General features: G+C 38.0%; 1 protein-coding gene across 11 annotated transcripts; it reads right to left on the bottom strand.

Annotated features, from left to right (window-relative positions):
- Positions 1–8852: 8852 nt before the first annotated feature.
- LOC132634867 (disease resistance protein Roq1-like) lies at positions 8853–24012 on the bottom strand. 11 transcript variants are annotated; one of them, XM_060351040.1, is made up of 7 exons: positions 17946–18084; positions 17596–17868; positions 16431–17486; positions 15652–16301; positions 15522–15568; positions 10396–10446; positions 8853–9196 (listed from the first exon to the last, which is right to left on the bottom strand). In XM_060351040.1, the coding sequence occupies exons 2-4, from the start codon at positions 17785–17787 to the stop codon at positions 15801–15803; spliced, it is 1749 nt and encodes a 582-aa protein (XP_060207023.1). In that variant the 5' UTR covers positions 17788–17868; positions 17946–18084; the 3' UTR covers positions 8853–9196; positions 10396–10446; positions 15522–15568; positions 15652–15800. The 11 variants fall into 11 exon arrangements, with proteins under 11 accessions (XP_060207023.1, XP_060206997.1, XP_060207032.1 ...); XM_060351014.1 differs by having other exon boundaries at positions 15522–16301; XM_060351049.1 differs by lacking the exon at positions 10396–10446.
- Positions 24013–24137: the final 125 nt, after the last annotated feature.

Here is a 24137-nt window from a genome sequence, read left to right as displayed (position 1 = left end):
ATAATCCTCAGCCGAATAAGTGGTCTTGACCGGAAGAAAATGGGCTGATTTCGTCAGTCTATCAACAATAACCCAAATAGAATCATACCTGCGTGGAGTGCGCGGTAAACCTGTAATGAAATCCATATTGATTATTTCCCATTTCCAAGCTGGGATTTCCATTTCCTGTAACAATCCACCGGGCTTTTGATGCTCGATCTTAACTTGCAGGCAATTTGGGCACTGAGCAACGAACTCTGCAATATCTCTTTTCATACCGTCCCACCAATATAAACATCTAAGATCATGGTACATTTTAGTGGACCCAGGATAAACAGAATACCGAGCATAATGTGCCTCTCCCATAATCTGCCGTCGCAGCCCTGCAACGTCAGGCACACATAATCTGCCTCTGTATAATAATACCCCGTCAGGTGAAATTTCAAACTCAGTCTTTTCCTTATTAAGGGCCACATCTCTGTACTGTACCAGAATAGGATCCTCGAACTGACGCCGTTTTACCTCTTCTATCATCGATGATTCAGCAACTTCTCGGACAGAAACCCCAATATTTCCAGAATCGGCCAAACGGACTCCAAGGCTGGCTAACTGATGAATTTCACGAACCAATTCTTTCTTCCCTAGCTGCACGTCGGTCAAACTACCCATAGACTTGCGACTAAGTGCATCTGCCACAACATTAGCTTTTCCAGGATGATACAAAATATCGACGTCGTAATCTTTCAATAATTCAAGCCATCTTCTTTGCCGAAAATTTATCTCCTTTTGCTTAAAAATATACTGAAGGCTTTTGTGGTCCGTATAGATATCAACATGGACCCCATATAAGTAATGCTGCCATATCTTCAAAGCATGAATCACCGCGGCTAATTTCAGATCATGAGTAGGATAATTTCTCTCGTGCGGTCTAAGCTGCCGGGAAGCATAAGCTATAACTCGACCATGCTGCATTAATACACACCCTATCTCAATACCAGAAGCATCACAATAAATGACGTACCCATCTGACCCCTCTGGAAGAGCTAGAACTGGAGCTGTAATTAATTTTTCCTTCAACAACTGGAAGCTACGTTCACAAGCATTGGTCCACTGAAATTTTGCTGCCTTCAGAGTTAGCTTTGTTAATGGTGCCGCAATAGAAGCAAAATTCTCCACAAATCTTCTGTAATACCCGGCCAATCCCAAAAACATGCGTACCTCAATTGGTGTCGTGGGCCTAGGCCAATTCTGTACAGCCTCGATCTTCTGTGTGTCGACCCGAATACCATCTGCTCCGACGATATGCCCCAAGAATGCCACTGAGGTTAACCAAAATTCACATTTGGAGAACTTAGCATATAATTTCTGCTGCCGGAGTGTGTCAAGTACGATCCTCAGATGATCCGAATGCTCCTCTGTTGATCGTGAATAAACCAGAATATCATCAATAAACACAATCATGAACATGTCGAGGAAAGGCCTGAATACCCGATTCATCAAATCCATAAACACAGCTGGAGCATTTGTTAGCCCAAAATACATCACTCTGAACTCATAATGCCCGTATCGGGTCCTGAAGGCAGTCTTTGGAATGTCTGCCTCTCGTACTCGCACCTGATGATAGCCCGAACGCAAATCTATCTTCGAAAAATATTTAGCACCCTGCAACTGATCAAATAAATCATCAATCCGGGGGAGGGGATACTTATTCTTTATAGTCACCTTATTCAGCTGTCTATAATCAATGCACATCCGCAGTGAACCGTCATTCTTTCTCACAAATAATACCGGCGCTCCCCAGGGAGACGTACTGGGTCTGATGAAGCCTTTTTATAATAGATCTTTCAGCTGCTCTTTCAACTCTTTTAATTCTGCAGGTGCCATTCTGTAAGGAGGAATAGATATAGGCTGAGTGTCTGGCAGCACATCTATCGTGAAGTCTATCTCCCGCTCAGGGGGAAGACCTGGAAGCTCGTCCGGAAATACATCTGGAAATTCATTAACAACCGAAACTGACTGGAGAGTAGGTGTTTCTGCTTTAGTATCATGCACTCGAACCAAATGATAGATATACCCTTTCTGGATCATCTTCTTAGCCTTGAGGTATGAAATAAACTTACCTCTCGGCGATGCTGTATTTCCTGCCCATTCTATAACTGGTTCCCCTGGAAACTGGAAGCGAACTACCTTTTTCTGGCAGTCAACATTAGCATAACAGGAGGCTAACCAGTCCATACCCATAATAACATCAAATTCCATCATATCTAATTCTACCAAATCAGCCTTAGTGCAACAGCCACATATAATCACAGAACAGTCTTTATATACCTGCCTCGCTATAATAAAATCCCCAACCGGTGTAGCTACCTCGAACAGCTCTATAGGTTCAGGTGTTATCCCAATTTTACTAGCGACAAGGGGCGAAATATATGATAAAGTAGAACCCGGATCGATCAATGCATACACAGCTCGAGAGAAGACCAATAATGTACCTGTGACAACATTTGGCGACGCCTCCTGATCCTGTCGGCTAGCCAATGCATATATGCGGTTCGAAGGACCGCTAGAATCAGAAACCCCGCCACGGCCTCTACCGCGGCTCGCTGGTGCTGGCATACCTCACCCCGCAGGGCGCATAACTGAAGGATTGGAAGACGAACCAGCAACTGATCTCGTCGGCTGAGCTGCACCACCAAAACCACCCGCCAACGGACAGTCTCTCATAATATGGCCCTGGCGGCCGCAAGAAAAACAGGCACCCGTGGCTCTATAGCACTCTCTCGGGTGCGACCTCCCACAATAAGAACACCGGGGCATGGGTGGCCCAGACTGACTGGGACCCCTGCTCATCTGCGAACCCGAGGCTCTGGAACTCTGGCCCGCTCCAGAATACCCTGCACTGCCAAATCGTCTACCTGTAGACTGTGTACCCCGGCCTGACGAAGGAGGATATCTACTAGACTGCTGCTGCTAAGGCTGCCCGCCTCGAGACTCTCCAGAATACCCAGCTGACCTAGCCCGCTTGGGCGGCCTCCTATCACGATCTCTACCCGACTGGTCCTCTCTATGTCGGTCCTCCATCCCTTGCGCATAAGCCTGTAACCGGGCAATGTCCATACCAGTCTGTGATGCCATCGCCATACAGCTATCAATCAAGTAGCGATCCAACCCTATCACGTATCGGTGCATCCGATCAGCCATCTCAGCTACTATGGTAGGTGCATATCTAGCCAGAGAATCAAACTCCAAGCTGTACTCTCGGACACTCCTGCCTCTCTGCCGCAGCTGCAAAAATCTGTCAACCCTCGCCCACCGCAACTCTGGGGGCAAAATGTGGCCGAGAAAGGCGGCTACAAACTCGTCCCATACGGCCGGTGGAGCATCCTCGCCTCTGGACAGCTCCCATGACTCATACCAATTAATCGCAACATCTCGCAATCTGTGTGAAGCTAACTCGACAGACTCGGTCTCAGAAGCCCTGACCAATCTCAATGTGCGCTGCATCTGTCGGATGAAATCCTGAGGGTCCTCTTCGGGCTTAGACCCGTAGAACTCTGGGGGATTACAGGTCAGGAAATCGCGGACCCTCAAACTGTCACGTCTGTCACCATCATCACCCCCTAGCCCGTGTCTGCGAGCCTGTCCTGCTACCAATGTCGTCAACAACTGAACAACCTCTCTCATCGCCCTGTCCTCCGCCCCTGGCTGAGGAGCGAGAGGCTTAGGCGCTGGAGCCTCAGGAGCTAATGGTGGAGCCGCTCTAGGCTCCTCTGGTGGGGGTGTAGCAGAACCCTCTGACTGGGGTGCATTATCGGGCATAATCTGAGCACGAGCGCGAGTAACTATCTGTATCTGGCTAGTCTCTCCTGCCACTGCTTTGCCCTTCTGGGAAGGCGTCGCCTTCTTCGAAGGCATCACTGAAAACAAAACAGCCGGTCAGAAAAAGAGTCACCCTAATAGCACAGCTCTATCGCACGATCTAAGATTCAAAGAAAGGTAACACCCTAAATGTCCTGTAGCCTCCTGTTTATAGATGTGATGCACAACACACCGATAAACAAGACTCTACTAGACACGGCCTGTAGACATTCCGAGGACAAACCTGGCTCTGATACCACTTCTGCCACGACCCAGCCCCGTGGGCCGCGACTGGTGCCCTATTTGGACACCCAAACAGACTTACGTACTAGATCGACATATCAAAAGTTTATTCAAACTTAACATACGTTAATTTAAGCAGATACTGAAAGCAAATATCGTCTTATGTGGTCGCCCGTACAGAAACATCATATCAAATCCGGTAAGCTGGCGGAATACACATCGCCCAGATACACACACATATACTAACAAAGGGGCCGTTTTGGCCATAATAGCAAACGGGACCGCATTAAGACGCATATCATAATCACAACGAACAAACATGACCCATGACCCACATATATGACTACAGACCTCTACAAATCATGAACGAACATATGATGGGACAGGGCCCCGCCGTACCCAAATAGTCATATATATACAGAATATGTATAACAGAAGATATGTACCAAAAATATGAGCTCCGGATCAAAAGGAGTAATCCAAGTGGCAGAATATGTATCCTATACTGGAGGATCACCAAAACGAACGTCCGTACCTGCGGGCATGAAACGCAGCCCCCGAGGAAAGGGGGTCAGTACAAAATATGTACTGAGTATGCAAAGCATGAGATACAGAAATCTGAATCATAACCGAAGTGAAGAGTGCAGAATGTGCATACAGAATTAGTATATAAAACCTTGTGATGAAAATATATATATATATATATATATATATATATATATATATATATATATATATATATATATATATATATATCATGCAAATAAAAAATCATGCATAGGGCTCAGGACCGTGGCCGCCACTCCGACGCTGCCGCCACAACACATCATACTCCAGAAGGTTTCACATCCCCGCACAATCCCCGAACATATCGTATCATCATAACATATCACAACACCAGAACATATCATATGCCATATCACATCATAACGCCGTATATAAGCGGTACCCGGCCCTATGGCGAGGTCTCGGGAACCATAACACATCATACTGTCGAATATACCATAGTGCGCACGATCACAGAACCGGCCCGGGAACCGGCGAACGATATCATAGTAGTAGGCACGAGCGGAGTAGTGCGGAAACCATATGCATATAAATAAATAAGCTTCAAAACTTGATGAACAAATATTTTTATGACATCCGAAGGCTCAGAAATCAGTTTCGGGTCAATCGGAGTTAATATACGAAAGGTACGAACTTTTGAAGTACAGAACTTTTTAAAAGCATTTCAGAAGCTCTTTTTGGAAATTCAAGTAACATTTGTATTAGGGGAACTTTCAACCATTACTAAGGAGCAAATCAAATGGAGCCTTTAAGATCATATGTACGTATCAAAATATATGTATCCAAAGCTTTAGCCATATCAAATATTTTTCGGACATTGTTCGGAAACATATCAACTAGAATCTTCAAACATCATAAATGCGTATCGAACCATATGGGATAGCTTACGGAGGTCAAAGATGTTAGCCATCCTAGTGGCATCTAAGAGTAGGATTTTCTTTATAAGCATACATATACATTTTTGTTTATTCCAAAAAGGATCATGCCAAAAAGAAGGAACGGTAGGCTTTACATACCTCAATCGCCCGCTAATCAATTCTCGAATCAAGTCTCGGGCTCTCCAATATCTACAATAATATTATCAATTACTAAACATTAGCTACAAGTACTTAGAAATTCAGTTTTAACTAGTACTTGTCTACAGAAATTTCGGCAGCATCTCAACATCCCCGAGAATTAAACTCGGCCAAATTCATCAACAACCATACCAACAATACCAACAACATACCAATAACATCAATAATCAATTCAAAACACATTCTAACATTAGTAACCTTCCTTTCAACATAATTCATCAACATTCAATTTAACTACGAATTTTCAAGTCGATATCGACACTTACATATTCACTACCAATTCAAGATCATTCAAATGCAATTCAAAAGCATTTCATACCATTCTACAAAATATACAACAATCCCACCAAAAACTATAATTCACCCGAAACCTCCAACCTTCGACACAACATTCACAACACATTTTTTCATCTTCCAATTTCATCAACAACAACCACAATTTCCACCTTAACAATTCCATTTCCATAATTACATAAATCTATAATAAAATCACAAAATTTTCCTACAACAACTTAACAACCAATTTTCATGCCAACTTGAACTAGTATTCTTCCATTTACATCACAAGGCCACCACAACACAATTAACACAATAAATAAAATTTTGTTCATTTCTCTCCATCCACAACAATATTCGGCCACACACACACATACCCATAACACACAATTTTTCATACTTTACATTCATTTCCATATACTACAACATATATATAAAATTCTTCCAAGACAAAAAGAGTAGAATCTTTACCTTTTTCCAATTTTTCCGCTTGCTAAAAAAAGTACTTTCTTGCCTCAAAATTTATATCCCGTTGAAGAGGGTCTTAAGTTTAGTAGGAATACAAGAAAATTACAATTTTTCAACTCAAGATTGATGGGCTAAAAATTTTCTTTTCTTTTCTTGTATTGGTCGTATGGCCTTCTTTAGTGATGCTCTCAATTTTGTTTTCTTGAAGCTTCTAAAATGATGACTAAGTAAAGGCCTCTTCTATTTATTTACTAGATTAAGTTTTCCACATGGGCTTGGGCCATTGCAAGTTGGCCGGCCACCCCACAAAATGTTAGGCCTCTCTTTCCTTTTTTTTTCATTTATTTTGAGCCCATTTAGTTATAGGTCTTATTTTGTAATTCCTGAAATAAATTTCCAAAATTCCCAATTTTGCCCTTGGCCTTCCTCCATATTTTCACATCAACATTTTTCATGGACAACACATATATTAAATAAAATCAAAATATGGCCTTATTTCTTACAAGTCACAATTATTTCAAATTTCCCGAATATGCAAAAATGCGGGATATAACATAGTACTTTGTCATGAACCAAATATTGCTCATCTCCGAATTTGTATATGTGCCGGTAGCACCACCATAGCGCACTAAGATAGGCCCCTAAAGAAGGTTAGGAATATATGTTGGGTTTGAATCACCCTCTATTATTCGCTATCTTGAGCCATTGACGGGAGATTTATTCACTGCCCGATTTGCAGATTGTCGATTTGATGAAACAAATTTTTCATAATTAGGGGGGGAGAAAAGAAATCAAAAGAGAAATTGCGTGGAGAGTTTCATCATTATCTTATTTTGATCCACGTGCCCCTATATGTGAACAGGAGATCCAAAAGATCATTCACTTGCAAAAAAAAACAAATCAAATGCCAGACGCATTTACTGATTTGAATAGGATAACTAAGTCACATACTACTGCAGAGAATGTGCCTATCCGAATTGATATCCCAAAGGGACAATCTACTAGTGTCATAACCTCTGAATCTCATACACGCCTGAAGCGTGGTAGGACATTGGGTTCTAAGGATAAAAATCCTAGAAAAAAAACAAGAAAATGATTGGAATGACACTATGAAAGAATATCATAAAGATATTCAAAATCTGATTAATCCTGATACGCCTGAAGATATTAGGGAACCCGAGACTCAAGTGAGTAAAGAACTATCATTGAGTTCTTCTGGTGATGGGATAGATTTGAATCGATCAAAGATTATGGTGGATAATGTTTTTGCATATAATGTTGCACTGAATATTATGAAAGACATTGAGGATCAGGAACCTCAATCTGTCGAAGAATGTCGACGAAGATATGATTGGCCAAAATGGCAAGAGGCAGTTTAATCCGAATTGAATTCACTTGCCAAACGTGAGGTTTTTGGACCGATAGTCCAAACGCCTTATGGTGTAAAACCAATTGACCACAAATGGGTCTTTGTGCAGAAAAGGGATGAGAGAAATGAAATTGTGAGATACAAGGAACGCTTTGTTGCACAAGGATTCTCTCAAAGACCCGGTATCGACTATGAAAAAATATATTCGCCCGTTATGGATGGCATAACATTTCGATATCTCATTAGCTTAGTTGTACATAAAAACCTTGAAATACATCTGATGGATATGGTTACAGCTTACCTTTATGGTTCACTTGATAATGAAATCTATATGAAAATTCCTAAAGGATTTAAAATGCCTGAAGCAATTAGTTCAAAGTCTCGGGAGATGTATTCAATCAGATTACAAAAATCATTATATGGTCTAAAACAATTAGGGCGCATGTGGTACAATCACCTCAGTGAGTACTTGGTAAATGAAAGTTATATAAATGATGCCATTTGTGCATGTGTTTTTATCAAGAAAACAAAATCAGGATTTGTTATACTTGTTGTTTATGTTGATGACATAAACCTAATTGGAACTCCAGAAGAGTTCCAAAAGGCAATTGAATATTTAAAGAAAGAATTTGAGATGAAAGATCTCGGAAAAAAAAAATTGTCTTGGTTTGCAGGTTGAACATTTAGCAGACGGGATCTTTATCCATCAATCTGCTTATACGGAAAAAGTTTTAAAACGATTTTACAAGGATAATGCGCATCCTGTAAGTACTCTGATGGTTGTTCGCTCACTTGAAGTGAGTAAAGATCCGTTCTGGCCTCAGGAAGAAAATGAAGAGCTTCTTTGTCACGACCCAACCCCGTGGGCCGTGACTAGTGCCCGAGCTGGACACCCATACGCACTTACTTACCAAATCAGCATATCAACGACTTATCCATATCCAACATATATTAATTATTACAGATATTAAGGGCAGATGTTATCTTAAGCAGTCGTACATATCAAACACATCATATAGGAGCCGCCAAGGCTGTCGTAGAACATATCGTCCAAAGCATATACATAAGTATATATATACATACAAGCCGTTAAGGCTGTCATAGCAAATAGGACCGCTTAGGCGCAAATCACAGACATAACCGAACAATAGCGACCCATGACCCACACATATGTCTACAGGCCTCTAACAAACATAACAGAATCATATGACGGGACAGGGCCCCGCCGTACCCCTGAATATATACATACACATGTACAATGAAAGAGTCTGTACCAAATGTGGGCTCCAGAACAAGGGAGCACTCCAAAGCAGCAGAAAGATGACCTAAGCTGTCGGGCCACTCAAGTGAACGTCTGTACCTACGGGCATGAAACGCAGCCCCCGAAGAAGAGGGAGTCAGTACGAAAAATGTACTGAGTATGTAAGGCATGGAGTACAGTACAGGGGATCATAGCCAAAAATAGAAACTTTCCAGAACCAGTATGACTGTGTAAAATCATCAGTACGTTCCCTCTATGTAAAGAAGTAGTATATTTCAAATCAAGAATCATACACATATACATATATATATAACGTGTCCCGACCCTTTAGTGAGGGACTCGGTGAATAAGGTCATGCATATCAACATCATATACCATATGTACATATAACGTGTCCCGGCCCTTTTATGAGGGACTCGGTGGATAGAATCATGTATGTCAACATCATGCATCATGTATACATATATCGTGTCCCGGCCCTTTATTAACGGACTCGGTGGATAGAATCATGCATGTCAGAATCATATACCATATATACATAACGTGTCCCGGCCCTCTGTTGCGGGTCTCGGTGGATAAAGTCATCATATGCCATCCTGGCCGCCCATCCCCGTATCATCAAATCATCATATACATATACATATAACGTGTCCCGGCCCGCAAGTGAGAGGGACTCGGTGAATAATGCAGTGGAGTACGCACGAGAACATGTCCTGGCCCGGGCTCAGTGAAATCCAAACTGAGGCTTGCACGAACAGAATAATGCGAAACCATATGCACATAAATCAAGACTCGATAGACAAGTGTACTTACCGACTCCTGAAGGCTCAGAAATAAGTTTCAGGTCAATCCGACTTAGTACGAGAAAGTTATGGACATTTGAAGTACAGAACCTTCTACGAACATTTCAGAAGTCGTTTTTTTAGAAAATCGAAGCAATACTCATATCAAGTATCTTTCGGATATCGTATAGATCAAATCAAATATAACTTTTAGAATCATATGCACATATCAAAGTATATCAAAGACTCGATGGAAAAGTCGGACGTGCTAGCATTTGAAAAATCAAGACTCTAGTCATATCGATTATCTTTCGAATACCATTCGGAAACGTATCAAATAGACCTTCAGACATCATAAATACGCATCAAAATCATATGGAGTAGCTTATGGAAATCAATAACGTTAGCCATCCTAGTGGCTCTAAGAGTAGGATTTTCTTTAGAATCATACATATACGTTATTTGCTCGTCTCATAAAGATCATGCCAAAAGAAAGAAAGGGTAAGCCTTACATACCTTGCCCGCTTTCTACGCTAATCCGAACTTAAGTCTTTCGCTTCGCAAGATCTACAACAATATTCATATATACCAAACATTAGCCATAACACTTAAAAGTCCAATTCTAAACCAACACTTTATCTACAGAAATTTCGGCAGCATTTCCCCTGTAAATGCAACATCCCCGAGAAATCAACTCGGCTATATCATCAACAACAAATCCGAGAATTTAACTCGGCCAAAATATCAACAACAATACCAACAATTATTCTAACAATATCCACAATCGATTCAAAACGCATACTAACATTAGCAACTTCTTCCTACAAACTTCAACGGCGTCCCATTTATATTCAATTCATATTTGCTCACACATTCAAGTACTAATCCGAAGCCATTCAAGAACGTTTCAAACAATCCGCACAATATTCACAATAATCTAACCAATATGCCATTCCACCCGAAACCTTCCAAATGCAACAAAAGCCACAACAACACATTTCCTTTTTTCAAATTCATAAACTACAACAACAATTCACACTTTAGCAATTTCCTTCTCATAACTACATAAAATCATATTAGAATCACATTAATTCCTACAACAACCCACAACCAATTACAATGCCAACTTGAACCATTAAACCTTCATTTGCATCATAAAGTCCACAACAACACAACTAACATACTAAGTAAAATTAATTCATCTCTTCTCCGCCATACAACAACCACACGGCCACAATTCTACACACACACCCACACGGCCACACACAACACACATTATTTCCATGACTTTCATTCATTTCTACATACTACAACATACATAAACCTTGCATAACATATAAAAGAGGATTAATTCTTACTTTTTTCCTTAACTTTCCACTTGACTAGAATTTTGGACTTGTGACAAAGAGTAGCCTTCTTGCTTCAACAATTGTACCACGTTAAAGAGGACCTTTGAATTAGTAAGAATACAAGGAGAATATATATTTTTTTGGATCAAGATTGATGGCTTCAAATTTTTTTCTCTTCTTTTTTCTCTTGGCCGAATGGCCTTTCTCTTCTTGCTCTCAAGTTTCTTTCTCTTGAATGTTCTTGAAATGTGATGACAAATAATAGTGGCCCTCTCTTTTATTTACTAATTTAGCCTTCACATGGGCCTTGGCCCATGTCCCCTATGGCCGGTCACCTTGGGCCATTTTTTTCTTTTTTTTTTTTTGTTTTTCCAAGCCCAACTACTTCATGGCTAATTTTTGTAATTCATGAAACTATTTTCCAAATTTTCAATTTTTCCCTTAGCCTTCCTCAATATTTCCGCATCAATATTTTCATGAACAACTTATGTATTAAATAAGATCAAAAATATTGTCTTATCTCTTACTAGTCACAATTATCTCAAATTATCTAAATATGCAAAATACGGGATATAACATTCTTGGTCCTGCAGTACCATATCTTAGTGCAATTGGTGCACTTATGTATCTTGCTAATGCTGCAAGACCTGACATAGCGTTCTCTGTTAATTTGCTAGCAAGATATAGCTCTTCTCCTACACGAAGACATTGGAACGGAGTTAAGCATATATTGCGATATCTGAAGAGAACTAGCGATATGGGTCTGTTTTATACTAACAAAGGTAGTACAGATCTTGTTGGTTATGCAGATGCAGGTTATTTATCTGATCCACATAAAGCTCGATCTCAAACGAGCTATCTGTTTACATGCGAAGGTACTGCTATATCATGGCGATCTACGAAGCAGTCCATTGTTGGTACTTCTTCGAATCATGCTGAGATAATAGTCATTCATGAAGCAAGTAGAGAATGTGTGTGGTTGAGATCAGTGATGCATTTCATCAGAGAAAGATGTGGCTTGAAGTGTGATACAAAAATACCCACAGTATTAGATGAAGACAATGCTGCATATATAGCTCAATTAAAATGAGGTTTCATAAAAGGAGATAGAACGAAGCACATTTCACCAAAGTTATTTTTCACACATGATCTCAAGTGACAATCCTGTAGATTTGTTCACCAAATCTTTGCCAACATCAACTCTTGAGAAGATAATATTCAAGATTGGAATGCGAAGACTCCGACATCTGAATTTTGGTCCTTGTCAGGGGGAGTGAAATACGTGATGTACTCTTTTTCCCTTAACCAAGGTTTTGTCCCATTAGGTTTTCTTGGTAAGGTTTTTAATGAGGCAGCTCTTAAAGCGTATTACTAGATATGTGTACTCTTTTCCTTCATTAGGACTTTTTTCCCACAGGATTTTTCCTAATAAGGTTTTAACGAGGCACACCATCTATTAATGGACATCCAAGGGGGGTGTTGTAAATATATTATTGGTGGATGTCCACCAAGTGAAAGTGGCTACCAAGTTTATATATTAGATGTCACCATGTAAAAGTGGCCACCTAGTTTATAGATTAATGCTCGGATATCAAGACTATCTTGGAGAGCAAGATTATTTCTTAGTCATCAAAATTTTTTGGCCACTAGGTTTCCTCCTATACTTTGCCATCAAGGATGTTTAGTCACCAAAAATCTTGGCCACTACGTGTCCTCTAATTACTTGGCCATCTAGGATTTTTACTTCTATAAATATGAGGCCATATGTTTTGTAACATAGAACATAAGCAATACACAATCTTATCTCTCTCTATATATTTCTCCAGTGTATTTATTTTATAGTCTTTATTTTATGACACCTTTGAATTTATTTATTTTTAAATAGTGAGTAGATACGAGTACTTTTTAGCAGAGAAAAAAAAGAACTTTTTAGCAGAGGTAAAATTGTTTCATATGAAAGGAAAGATAGCAGTAACCGTTTGACTAGAAATTTGGAAATATGAATGTCTCCCACAAATCACTTGCATATGAATGGAAATTTAATTTGATAATTGAAAAGATTACTCCACTTTTGACCCTTTTCCATTAAAAAACGTGTATAACTTTATTACAACCTCTCTTTTAATTTGTAAAGACTCACAAACTTTTCACCTTTCTTCCTTAACTAGACATTTTTACTTATCTTTTACCATATTTTTCTAATTACTTTCCCCATAATTTCAATTGCTCAACGTCAAAGCTCCTATAAGTTTTTCTTATTCTCTAGAAAAAGTGAGTTAAAGAGTACTGTTGAAAGTTGATAAAAATATTGTGCGTTGTTTGTTGTTCTTTCTCTCGTTCAAGCTCTGAGAGAAGATTTCAAAGAAGCAACAACTCGTATTAGAATCTGGTCTCAAATTTCTTGAATCATGTTTCATCATTCTAGCTTTTTAGTTTTAATTTTCTTATCTCGAGTTTGTTATTATTGTTAATTTTACTTTTTTGAAATTATTTACTAAAATTTCTTGAATCAGGGTACATCATTCTAACTATCAATTGAAAAGGAATTATTAGGAGAAATCAATTATAAAATAATTATTTCATCCCAAAAGCTAGAAAAATATACTTCAAACAAAATATATATGATTTTTTAAAATAAAAAAAAAAAATTAGGGCCTCATTATGAAGTTTGGCTTTAGGCCCTCAATAATATTGAGCCGCCGAGCCGCCCCTGGTGAACCTTAGCCACCTAAGTGCAGAAGATAATTCTGGTCATTTGTTAAGAGATAAGAGTTTCTGTGTGTTAGTGTTTGAATATGTATTAGAGTCCAAAAGTATTACTATATCATAGGTAGCTGTGATATATATATACTACAATGTATAGATAAGACTGGCTTTAGTAGTAGGACTCTGTACTGCAGATGTTTAACTACATTAGACATGTACTACACAATACATGAACAGAGGAGTTCAACCTGTTGGCCTTGTTTTATGCATAATTTTTAATCCTTGAGTAAGCTAGGGGATGCAACAGTAAATTACATTCTTCAGATAAACAAACTATGAAACAGATGGACTAGTTAGATATGGATGCAAGCTGAATGTTTCTGCCTTGCTGGCATTTTTTCTATTTGTTCTGTTTCAATTCATGTCTCTTACCCTCCTTAGTCTGTTTAAAAAATGTCACCCTTTGTATTTAGTAAGTTTTTTAATTCCATCATTTTCAATTTACCCTAACACTCCCTTCTATAGTTTACACGAGCTGAGCACACTCTCTAGCCTACGAAACCCTAGAAACTGCGGCAGATTCTGTCAGCAATGGCATCGCCGGCTGGAGGCCAGCCTCTTATGGGGGTTGGCTTGCCTACTACTACGACAACGACTAACATGACTTTGATATGATCTCAAGGTAGTTCTATCCTATTTTGTATATTGAATAAGCTGGGTAGTTAGTTGAGTAATTAGCTGATCAATATTAGTTAGTTGATTAGCTGGTGGTTAGCTGTCAAGAAGTTAGTTGGGAATTAGTTGGCAGGCACGTGAGTCACACGAGATCCCAAAATTAGTTACACAGCTGTAACTGCTTTTGCCGCCTGCACTGTCTATATAGATCAGTCCCAGATCATTGTACCATTCATGTTTTCACATCTATGAAATAAGAATTCCTTCTCCCTATTTCTTTTCTAGTTCCATTACATAGCTCAATTGAGCTCTCGAGTGTATCTGTTCAAGAAGGGATCAGTTCCCATCTTTAGGATCATTCAAATCTTTCTAAAATTGTTCTTAAATTTCCAGTTCACATCAGACTTCTAATTACGCATCTACAGGTAACTCCTACTTATCAACTAAATATTCGCCCTAATGGTTCTTTTTTCTTCTTGGGGTTTTGTTTTGGGAGGGGATGTTGGCAGAGGATAAATATGAAAGCTTTTCTTTTTGAACACTAATAAACTTTTTTCTTCTAAATAATCAACTTGAAGAATATTCAGCATCCTTCTCAGATGCCCTGGTAGTCTTCAACATCCTTTTCGGCAATACTGGTACTAATCTAACTTATGAAACTTTGAGTAAACAGCAGAAGTATATGGCAAGAGAAACATAGTTATCAAACGTCAAAAATGTGAAACTACTTTTATGAATCAATTCACCCGCATCAGAAATCCTCTAAAACACTAATAGCAAAAAACAAAATGTTATAAGTATGATAGAACCAACCAGCAATTTAGTCGACAGGATGCAACGATCTTTGAAAACAGGACAAAGCATGCCAACAGCACTAAAGTGAAAGAACACAAGAGAAGATGATCATCACACCTGAAATAGCAGAAAACTAGCCTTAACTTCTCTTTCACAAGCCCATGCTGCCAAAGGAATTAGCAAAGTTCTCAGTCTCCTAGTATCAATTCCAATTCAAACAAGCTTGAAGGACACGACTGACAAACACCTGAATCAGCAATATCAGCTCTCAAAGCTCTCCATTCCCTCAACCATCATTGGCCTTGTCCATTTAGTATGTTATGCTTAGATGTCTACCCCAATGTTTTGCACTGGATTCTGTCTTTCTCAATCCTAGCTGTGTTGAATCAGATTATCTTACTCTTTACGAGAATGGTTGATAGTCACTTCATTTTCACTGTCAAAACAAGGAAAAGAACTCACAGACACAGAATGAACCTGACCATTCTTGTCTTTATACAATAGATGAACTCCACATTTCTTCACAAAATCTTCAGTTGGAAAGTCATAGCATTCAATATGAATGCTCATCCTTTCTCTGCCTTTAACCGAGCATTTGAAGTAATCTGGTGGTATGTAATGGATGGACGAATTATCTTCAAAGGATATGGTTGTCCACAGATGATGATTAAACTCAACGCCATTAGTTAGATCGACTATGGTGGCTTTAGGATAAACATTTTTAGTTTTATCCGCGGTTCCATAAACAATCCAAAGGAACATGCCTAAGAATGTACTCTCAACCTGTTGTGGCATATGGAAGCACATTGAACATCCATCTACTTGGTAGCTAAACCAGTCCGGAACCTTGCTATTGCAAAGCCCTAGTCGGAGCTCACAACCATGTTCATAATGGGCCTGTTTCATGCAAATTATAGTAACACTATAAGTTTGTAGGATATGTGGGGACAACATTAAAATGAACTTCTTTAAAAGATTTTAAATGATAAATTAGAAAGTGCAAAGCTAGTAAAGCTCTATACTTACTTTGAAGAAGTCTTCAGTAAAAGGATTTTCAAGAGCTTTGCAATTGAATAAATTGATGTAGCGTATGGAATGAATGTTCTCCAAGCCTCGAATCTCAATCAATCTTTCACAGTGACTAAGATCCAAGTTCTTCAATTGACTCAAGTTAGATACATCTAGTGTTCTTCCAAAAGTCTTGCAGCTCCATATATATACTCGTCTAACAGAATGAAGATTCTCCAAGCCTTGAATCTCCGTCAACATTTCACAATGATACAATTCCAATTCCTCCAACCTTTTCAGGTTGGACAAATTCGGAAGTCTTTCTAATGACTTGCACTTATAAGCAACGAGTTTCTGAAGAGTGAGAGGAACTTCAGGGATGCTTTTAAGATTTGGACAGTCACTTAAATTGAGATACTTGAGACTAGAAAGGTCACAAAGGTTGAAAGGTATGGAATGAAACTTATTATTTCTAAAACATAGACTCTGTAAAGATGATAAACTCGCAAGAGAAAAAGGAATATCATCTTCAGACATATTGCAGTTCTCAATTTGTAGAACTTTTAAAGCACTTAAACTTGAAAATGACGAAGGTAAATACCCCCCTTGACTGAGGCTTCTTTCTGGCTGCAACCAAGTTCGAAACATGTCAGAAAATTTAAATTGTCTTTTAAATAGGAAGTCATGTGATAGCAGTAGCCTCTCCAGGTTCTTTAAATGCTCAACAGAACTGGGTACTCTTTTGATAGATGTTACAACTGCAGTCAATTGTTTTAGACCTTCCAACTTTCCCAAATCGTCAGGCAATTGTTCCAGTTTTGAGCAGCGATCGAGATATAACATTTCAAGTGATTTTAACTCACAAATTTTTCTTGGGAGTATCCGTAGTCTCTTGCAATCAGACACATCTAAACTACGCAGTCTCTTCAAATCTCCAATTGTTGAGTCCAACCCCATCAAATTTGAGCAGTAACCAAATGATAGCTCCTCAAGACTATCCAAACCAACCAACTCCGGGGATTTCTTGAGGTCCTCACAACTGTAGAATATCAATCTCTTCAAAGACTTGAAATACTGATTCCAAAATAGAACACAAAGAAGAAGGTAAGTAAGATTTTGCGTTTGTTCAATTTCTACATTAAAATGAACAAAGAATTCAGTAATGTTAGAAGACATGTCAAACCTTTAAAGGCGCTTGGCATTCGCTGAATTTGCTAAAACTCATATCGAGAATAACAAGATTCTCCAGACAAAAATCAGATGGCAAGCATTTCAAAGGCAATAATACCAACGCAAACATTTTAAAGACTGGTAGATACTGGAAACTTCCATACAGCTGCACATGATTGATTTGTAGGACTCTTAGCTTTGCCATCTTTTCAAATGTTTTAGTAGTCAACGGAACATCCTTCAAAACTGGAGATTCAAGGACTATTGCTTCAACTGCTCTTGTACCCTGTAAGCGAGGATTAAGTAACACTAATGTATACTAATCACTAAAAAAGTGGAATAAACTCAATGAATTATTGATACCTTCTCTCCGGTGAGCACATCAAAAATGTCGTTAGGGTGCCATAATCTGCTACGCTTGCCTGGGTTATCAGGTGATTCCTAGTGAACAATTTCTTGTCCCATATCCCGGATCACATTGTGCATGTTCAAATGCTTATTTTCATCAATTGTTAACAATGATTTGTCAATCAATTTGCAAATTTCAACCTCAGGGTAGAAACCACAAGCTTTGAATATACCTACGACCTCACTCTTCTGGATTTTGAAGAAGAAACAAGCAATATCAAGGAACACAGCCTTGGTAAAATCATCCGGAAGTCCATCAAAGCTTATTCTCAGTTTTGTATGAATATCGTTAGAAGGAATTGTCTTTAATTTCTCCACGGCACTTTTCCATTCTGTGATCTCTTTATCAGACAAATAAGCGCCCAAAACCTTAAGAGCTAGCGGAACTCCTTCACAGTAAGTTACAATGCCTTTCAAAAGCTCACTGTAGTCTTCAGGGGGTATTGCCTTTCTGGAAGCATGGAATGTGAAGAGCTGTAACGAGCTTTTGTGATCCAATTTCCTGGCTTCATATTGCTCATTCATCTGCAGTTCTTTGAGCAAATGCTTGTCTCGAGTTGTTATGATAACTCTACTCCCCGGGCGAAGCCAATCACGTTCTCCAAGCAATGCAGTTAATTGGCATTGATCGTCCAAATCATCAAGGACGATGAAAACCTTTTTCTGCCAAATCCCTTCTTTGATCAATGTAATGCCCTCATCAACATTGTATACTTTGATCTTTCTCCTAAGAATTGTTCCAAGAAGTTTCTCTTGTAAATGAACTAATCCATTATGTCTTTCAGAAGCCTGTAATTTCACATTTTCAAGAAAGCAACTTGCTTCGAAATGCTGAAGAACTTGGTTGAACACAGCTTTTGCAAGAGTTGTTTTGCCAATTCCACCCATGCCATGAATCCCAATAACTCTAACATCATCACAACCTCCTTTGAACAATAACTTCTGTATTTCATTAACATGGGGAAAAAGTGCCAGAGGGTGCTCGGTAATATGGAGGGGTGTGCGAGATTTGACTTCCTGTAAGACTTCCTCAATAATTATATGGATAAATTTTGATTCAAACCTGCAAGTTTGATAAGTTGGTTCAGCGAAACACAACAAAAGACAAAAAAAACACAAAAAAAACACAATGCAGCTGACCCTTTGGTTCATTTGCTTCTTGAACAATAACGAGAATTGCCATTTCGCAACTAGAAAATTCAATAGAAAGGGACAGAGGAAACAAAATAATCGTCTCCAAACGTATGGTTAAAAGTTCAATCTTCAAGAACGTATCATTGAGTGGAACCTACTTGAAGAGTTGCATTGGGAATCAAATTAACTTGATCAGGAACTTCAAGTTGAACTATAGATTTGATAAACCGATGAATCTAGTATCAAAGACTTCGTACTGTTTAAAAAATATACTACTTGCAAGACATTGTAGTCTGCTTTAGCTGAATCAAAAAAATTGTATCACCTGATTCTCTTGTTAGAGATATAATTCGTTAAATAAAAAATATGCTCTCTCTCTAGCATCATAAGCTTTTATATGAGGTGGTCATGGAGATGGGGCATTTACGCACTCGGGAGAGGAGGAACCAAATCCCTATTGGATTTCCACTTGATAAAATATTCTCTTCATTCTTCCTCTATATTGTTTATGGAATTTGGTTCTTTGGAGTTATATTTGATGGTTGTTTCTGTTGAAAAGTCATCACCGACTTAATATCTAAGATATTTCAAAGAAGAATCTAGAATATTCAAGACTTGTATAGAATTGAAATAAGAGCTCTGGAGTGAAGGTTCTAGAGAGAAGCCTAGAAATATTTTAAAAAGGGAAATTCTAAAAATAAGTGTAAGTTACGATTCTAAAATAATACCTCAATTATATTCTTCCATCACCACCTATAAATAGAGGTGGTCATTTGAGATGTATGTATGCTCAAGTAAGAAATAAGCAAAGCAAGCAAAGAAGTGTGAGAGCAAGTAAAAAATAAGAGGGAGCAAAAAACAAAGTTGCTATAGTGTGAGTGAAAGAAAAACTTGAGTGTCAAGAAGTGTAAGATCGAAGTTGGGCCTTACTTTGCAACAATAAAATTCAAGCTATGAGCAACGAATTGTGCTCAACAATACTCAACAGTTTCTGAACTCCATGTCTACTACGTACAAATAGAAGTCCTGAGTTCAATGCTCAAACGATCTTATCAATACACAAATATATAACTCCCCAAGGCAATTCTAGAAATAAGTGGAAGGTATGATTCTAGAACTAGATTCTCCATCACCACCTTTAAATAGGGGTAGTAATTTGGGATGTATGCGTGCTCAAGCAAGCAAAGAAGTCTGAGAGCAAGTGAGAAACAAGAGAGAACAACAAACCGAGTTGCTAGAGTATGATTGAAAAAAATTAAGTATAAGAAGTGTAAGACAGAAGTTGGTCCTTACTTTGCAATAATGAAATTCAAGTTGTGAGCACCCAATTATGCTCAACAATATTCAACATTTCCTGAATTCCATCTCTACTACGTACAAATAGAATTCCTGATTTCAAGGCTCACCATTACCGATTTCTTTACATGTAATTTGCCCAAAAAGAATTAGGTGGCCCACACGTGAACGAGCATATTAAGGACACAATCAAATAAATAAAAATGTGCACAATTAACCGATTAAACTTTTAGATGAGGTAATCAGAGTTCAACATAACTCCCCTTTCCCCAAAAAGGAGATGAAATTTATAGAATATAGGGACAAATTATAAAGAGGATATATTACCCTTGAGCAACATGCTGGAGATCCCATCCTGGTAAATTGCCAACTTTATTGAGTGCATCTTTCCAGAGTAGAATATTGTTTTCCTCTTGGGAACATATTTCGTGTCTTGCAAAGGCTTCAGCAAAGATTCCACTTTGCTTGCGCACATCAGAAGGATCAACATCATAGAATATAGGAAGAACTAACCGTTTGGAGTTGTTCTTGAGTTCAAGGATATGCAAAAGCTCATTAAGACACCTTCTTGATGACGCATAGTTTTTTGAGAGAATAATAATAAAAATGATTGATCCTTCAATTGCATTCGCGGCTTCAGAGAGCTGCTCATCACCAGCAATGAAAGTGTTGATCCCAACTTGGCAAAGTGTTAAGCAGAGATGATCTACAAAGGTTTTTGAAGTATCATCACCTTTACAACTCAAGAAGACGTCATATTTCCAAGGACGAACTGGAAGCGACGATTGGTCTTTGCCTTTCTCAACAGCCATGGAGAGAAGTTGGAGAAAAGAAGATGCAAATTGCAAGAGAGAATCTCACATCATAATTTCCATAACCTGTATTATTGTCCCTTCTTTCCTTCTTCCTTATTATTTAACTAATTAATTGCTTTGTTATTGTTATCTGCATTTCGGTGGTGGCATATGACTTGTGTTGGTTGGAAAACTTGTTCTTTTTGGGTTGATTAAATTAATAAGAAAGATGCTCCAATTTTTTTAAGTGACTATTCTTGAACGCTTGGAAGTCCTCAACTTTCTTTCCCTTTCCCCTTATATTTCTACTAGTTATGTGAGGTCCGGGCTTAAGATATAAAAGTAGATATTTTAACTAAAAAAATATAATTTGTGTTAGTACAAGTATACAACAACAACAACAATAACAACCATATACCCATTGTAGTCTCACAAGTGGGTAATTATATAAAAGCAAAATTTTCATTCCACTGCTTTAATATTTTAACATCCATTTTGATAAAATTATTTACTTCAAATCAAATGCGGAGCCAGAATTTGACATTTATAACTTATGTATCCTAATTTTCTGAAGTTATTTAGTTCTAAATAAATAATCTATACATAGTTAATGAACTTTTAAGACAAATACATAATTTAACTTGTGCAGCGGATGGAGCTGCTCCTCTCTTAATTAGGGATTAGGGGTTCGAACATGGATATGGAAAAAATCTTTGGAGGAAACGTTCCGTCCGAATAGGCGCGATACAGTGCTAATTATCTAGATTAATTGGGCTTAAATGCGGATATCGAGCACGAACCAGAAAATCAAAGAACATGAAAAATGAGGTAGAAGGTTCGATAGCTTTTGAAAAGTAGACCTTAAAAATAAAAAATAAAAAATTAACTTAAATAAATAAGATTAGGACCTAAAAGTAATTAATTAATTTTTTTTAAAAGAATTAGAAATTATTGTGAGGACTACAAAAGTCCCCAGGTTCGATAGCTTTTAAAAAATAGACCTTAAAAATAAAAAATAAAAAAAATTACTTAAATAAATAAAATTAAGACATAAAAGTAATTAATTAAAAAGTTTTTAAAAATTTGGAAAACTCTTGTGAGGACTACAAAAGTCCTGACATTCCCTCTTATATTATATAGTAATGAGGTGCTTTTGGAAGTATCTAGCTAGAAAGCCTTCATCTTACTAAATGTACAAGTTTGGAATTGGAAAGACAAATGCACACACTTAAAGGGCATTTAAAATTATGTCGCAATTTAGGCTGTATAAAAGCTGAAAATTAGATGATCAGCCATGCCTGCATGAAAGTTGGAGAAAAGAATTGTTATGTTTGTGGGACTGATGTAAGGACAAATTCTCATGACCAACTGCAAGGAAAAAGTGGTTCGATTACTATTAGGTTTAGGGTCTTTCGCAGCCTATATATAGATGGATTTCCTTCATAATTATGTATCCTTGTAAAAACATCTTTCATTGAGAAATAAGAGTAGTGACAGTCGGGATTTTCTTCCCCTCGAGAGTTTCCACGTTAAAATTGTCTACTTTTCTTTTTCGTTATTATTGTTCGAATTCTCGTTGTCTCATAAAGAGAATAAACTTGTTCAAATGCGCAAATTGCAAGATATGAGTTTGATACAAAGAGCAGGGAAGGATCACTAGCTTTTGCTCGAACAAACAAACATTTGATCTAGAAGAAAAATATTTTACATAGTTAAATGACAATGAAGAAAGACGATTACTATTAAAATGTTGAATCTAAATCCTCTCTAATCTGATAATTAACAAAATGACACAGAAGTTCAAGAGAAAGAAGAAAGGAAGAATAACCACAATGGATGCCATATTTATACCATATTCGATGAGGATTCTTTTGGCTAAATTCCTCAAATGATCACTCAACCAACCGGTTGATGAAATTATCTGGTACTGTTACATATCTTATTTTTATATTAATAAAGTCACTAACTTATACTATATTTTCAATAAAATAACTATAGCATGACAACCTACTTTCTCCACCGAATATGACTTTTAACCCACTAACAGGCTCACCTCCAGTAGGCCTTCCCTCAAGTTCCTCCAGTACCCCTCTCGATTTGTGACATGTGGCATTAGCTAATCTAATGGACAATATTATTTCACTCACAATAAACCAGCCCCTCTTCTTTTCTTTTAGTCATAGCAACGAATCCATGAAATCTGACAACTATACCCCCAAGCATGAAGCAGCTTACTGCAAAAGATGGACTTTCAATCTGTAATAAAATTTGATGGCGATTAATTTAGAAGCTGTGATGAGACCAACTGCTCAAGACCTAGTTGAGAAATACATAGGGATTGCATTGTGGCTAAAAAAACTCAACAAATGGATTGAATAAAACTTTAATTAGCAAAAGAATATAATCTTGCAGACAGATGATGTGATGACTTAAAACTTTCGAGATATTGTGCCATGGCTAGGACCCATCAATCTTCTTCTCTTCCATTCCATTTTTTCTTACTTGACAACTATTTGGAGGGTTTTGCTAACCTACAATATTAAGTTCGGGGCGTAAGATAGCTATGTACCCACTTTTTATTTTCCTTAAATATCCTTATTTGCCAATTACCAACACATTAAAAGATGGGCTTTTTGTCATTTTAGCCTGAAAACTAAGTTCTTGTCTGCTTTTTCTTTCGGTTTGCCCACATACAGACCCATTTGAAATAATTCTTGCCCTAAGCATCCATGGCAGAATCTTTCTTGTACAATAACAATGAAAGAATTTTGAAATTTTTTTCTATCCATGCATTCTCTTCTTCAACGGACAACCCATAAATTAATGGGCAGAAACAAAAACTATCCAGGGTAAGCATTTTCACATGAAGCAACCTTAAATCTTCAGAGAGTAGAAATAACTAACTTTAATGGAGGCTCTCGTG

The sequence above is a fragment of the Lycium barbarum genome, chromosome 1 (genome assembly GCF_019175385.1).
Source record: "Lycium barbarum isolate Lr01 chromosome 1, ASM1917538v2, whole genome shotgun sequence".
NCBI classification, from domain to species: Eukaryota; Viridiplantae; Streptophyta; class Magnoliopsida; order Solanales; family Solanaceae; genus Lycium; species Lycium barbarum.
The sequence above is the reverse complement of the archived record's forward strand: the minus strand, read 5'-3'. Positions and strand labels throughout refer to the sequence as shown.

Coding starts and splice junctions, on each gene's coding strand:
- LOC132634867 (XM_060350995.1), bottom strand. CDS start 17,787: ATGGCAAAGCTAAGAGTCCTACAAATCAATCATGTGCAGCTGTATGGA. Junction 17,487..17,595: donor AATGCCAAGCGCCTTTAAAG/GTTTGACATGTC, acceptor TTTTGGAATCAG/TATTTCAAGTCTTTGAAGAG. Junction 16,302..16,430: donor TTACTGAAGACTTCTTCAAA/GTAAGTATAGAG, acceptor TGCATGAAACAG/GCCCATTATGAACATGGTTG.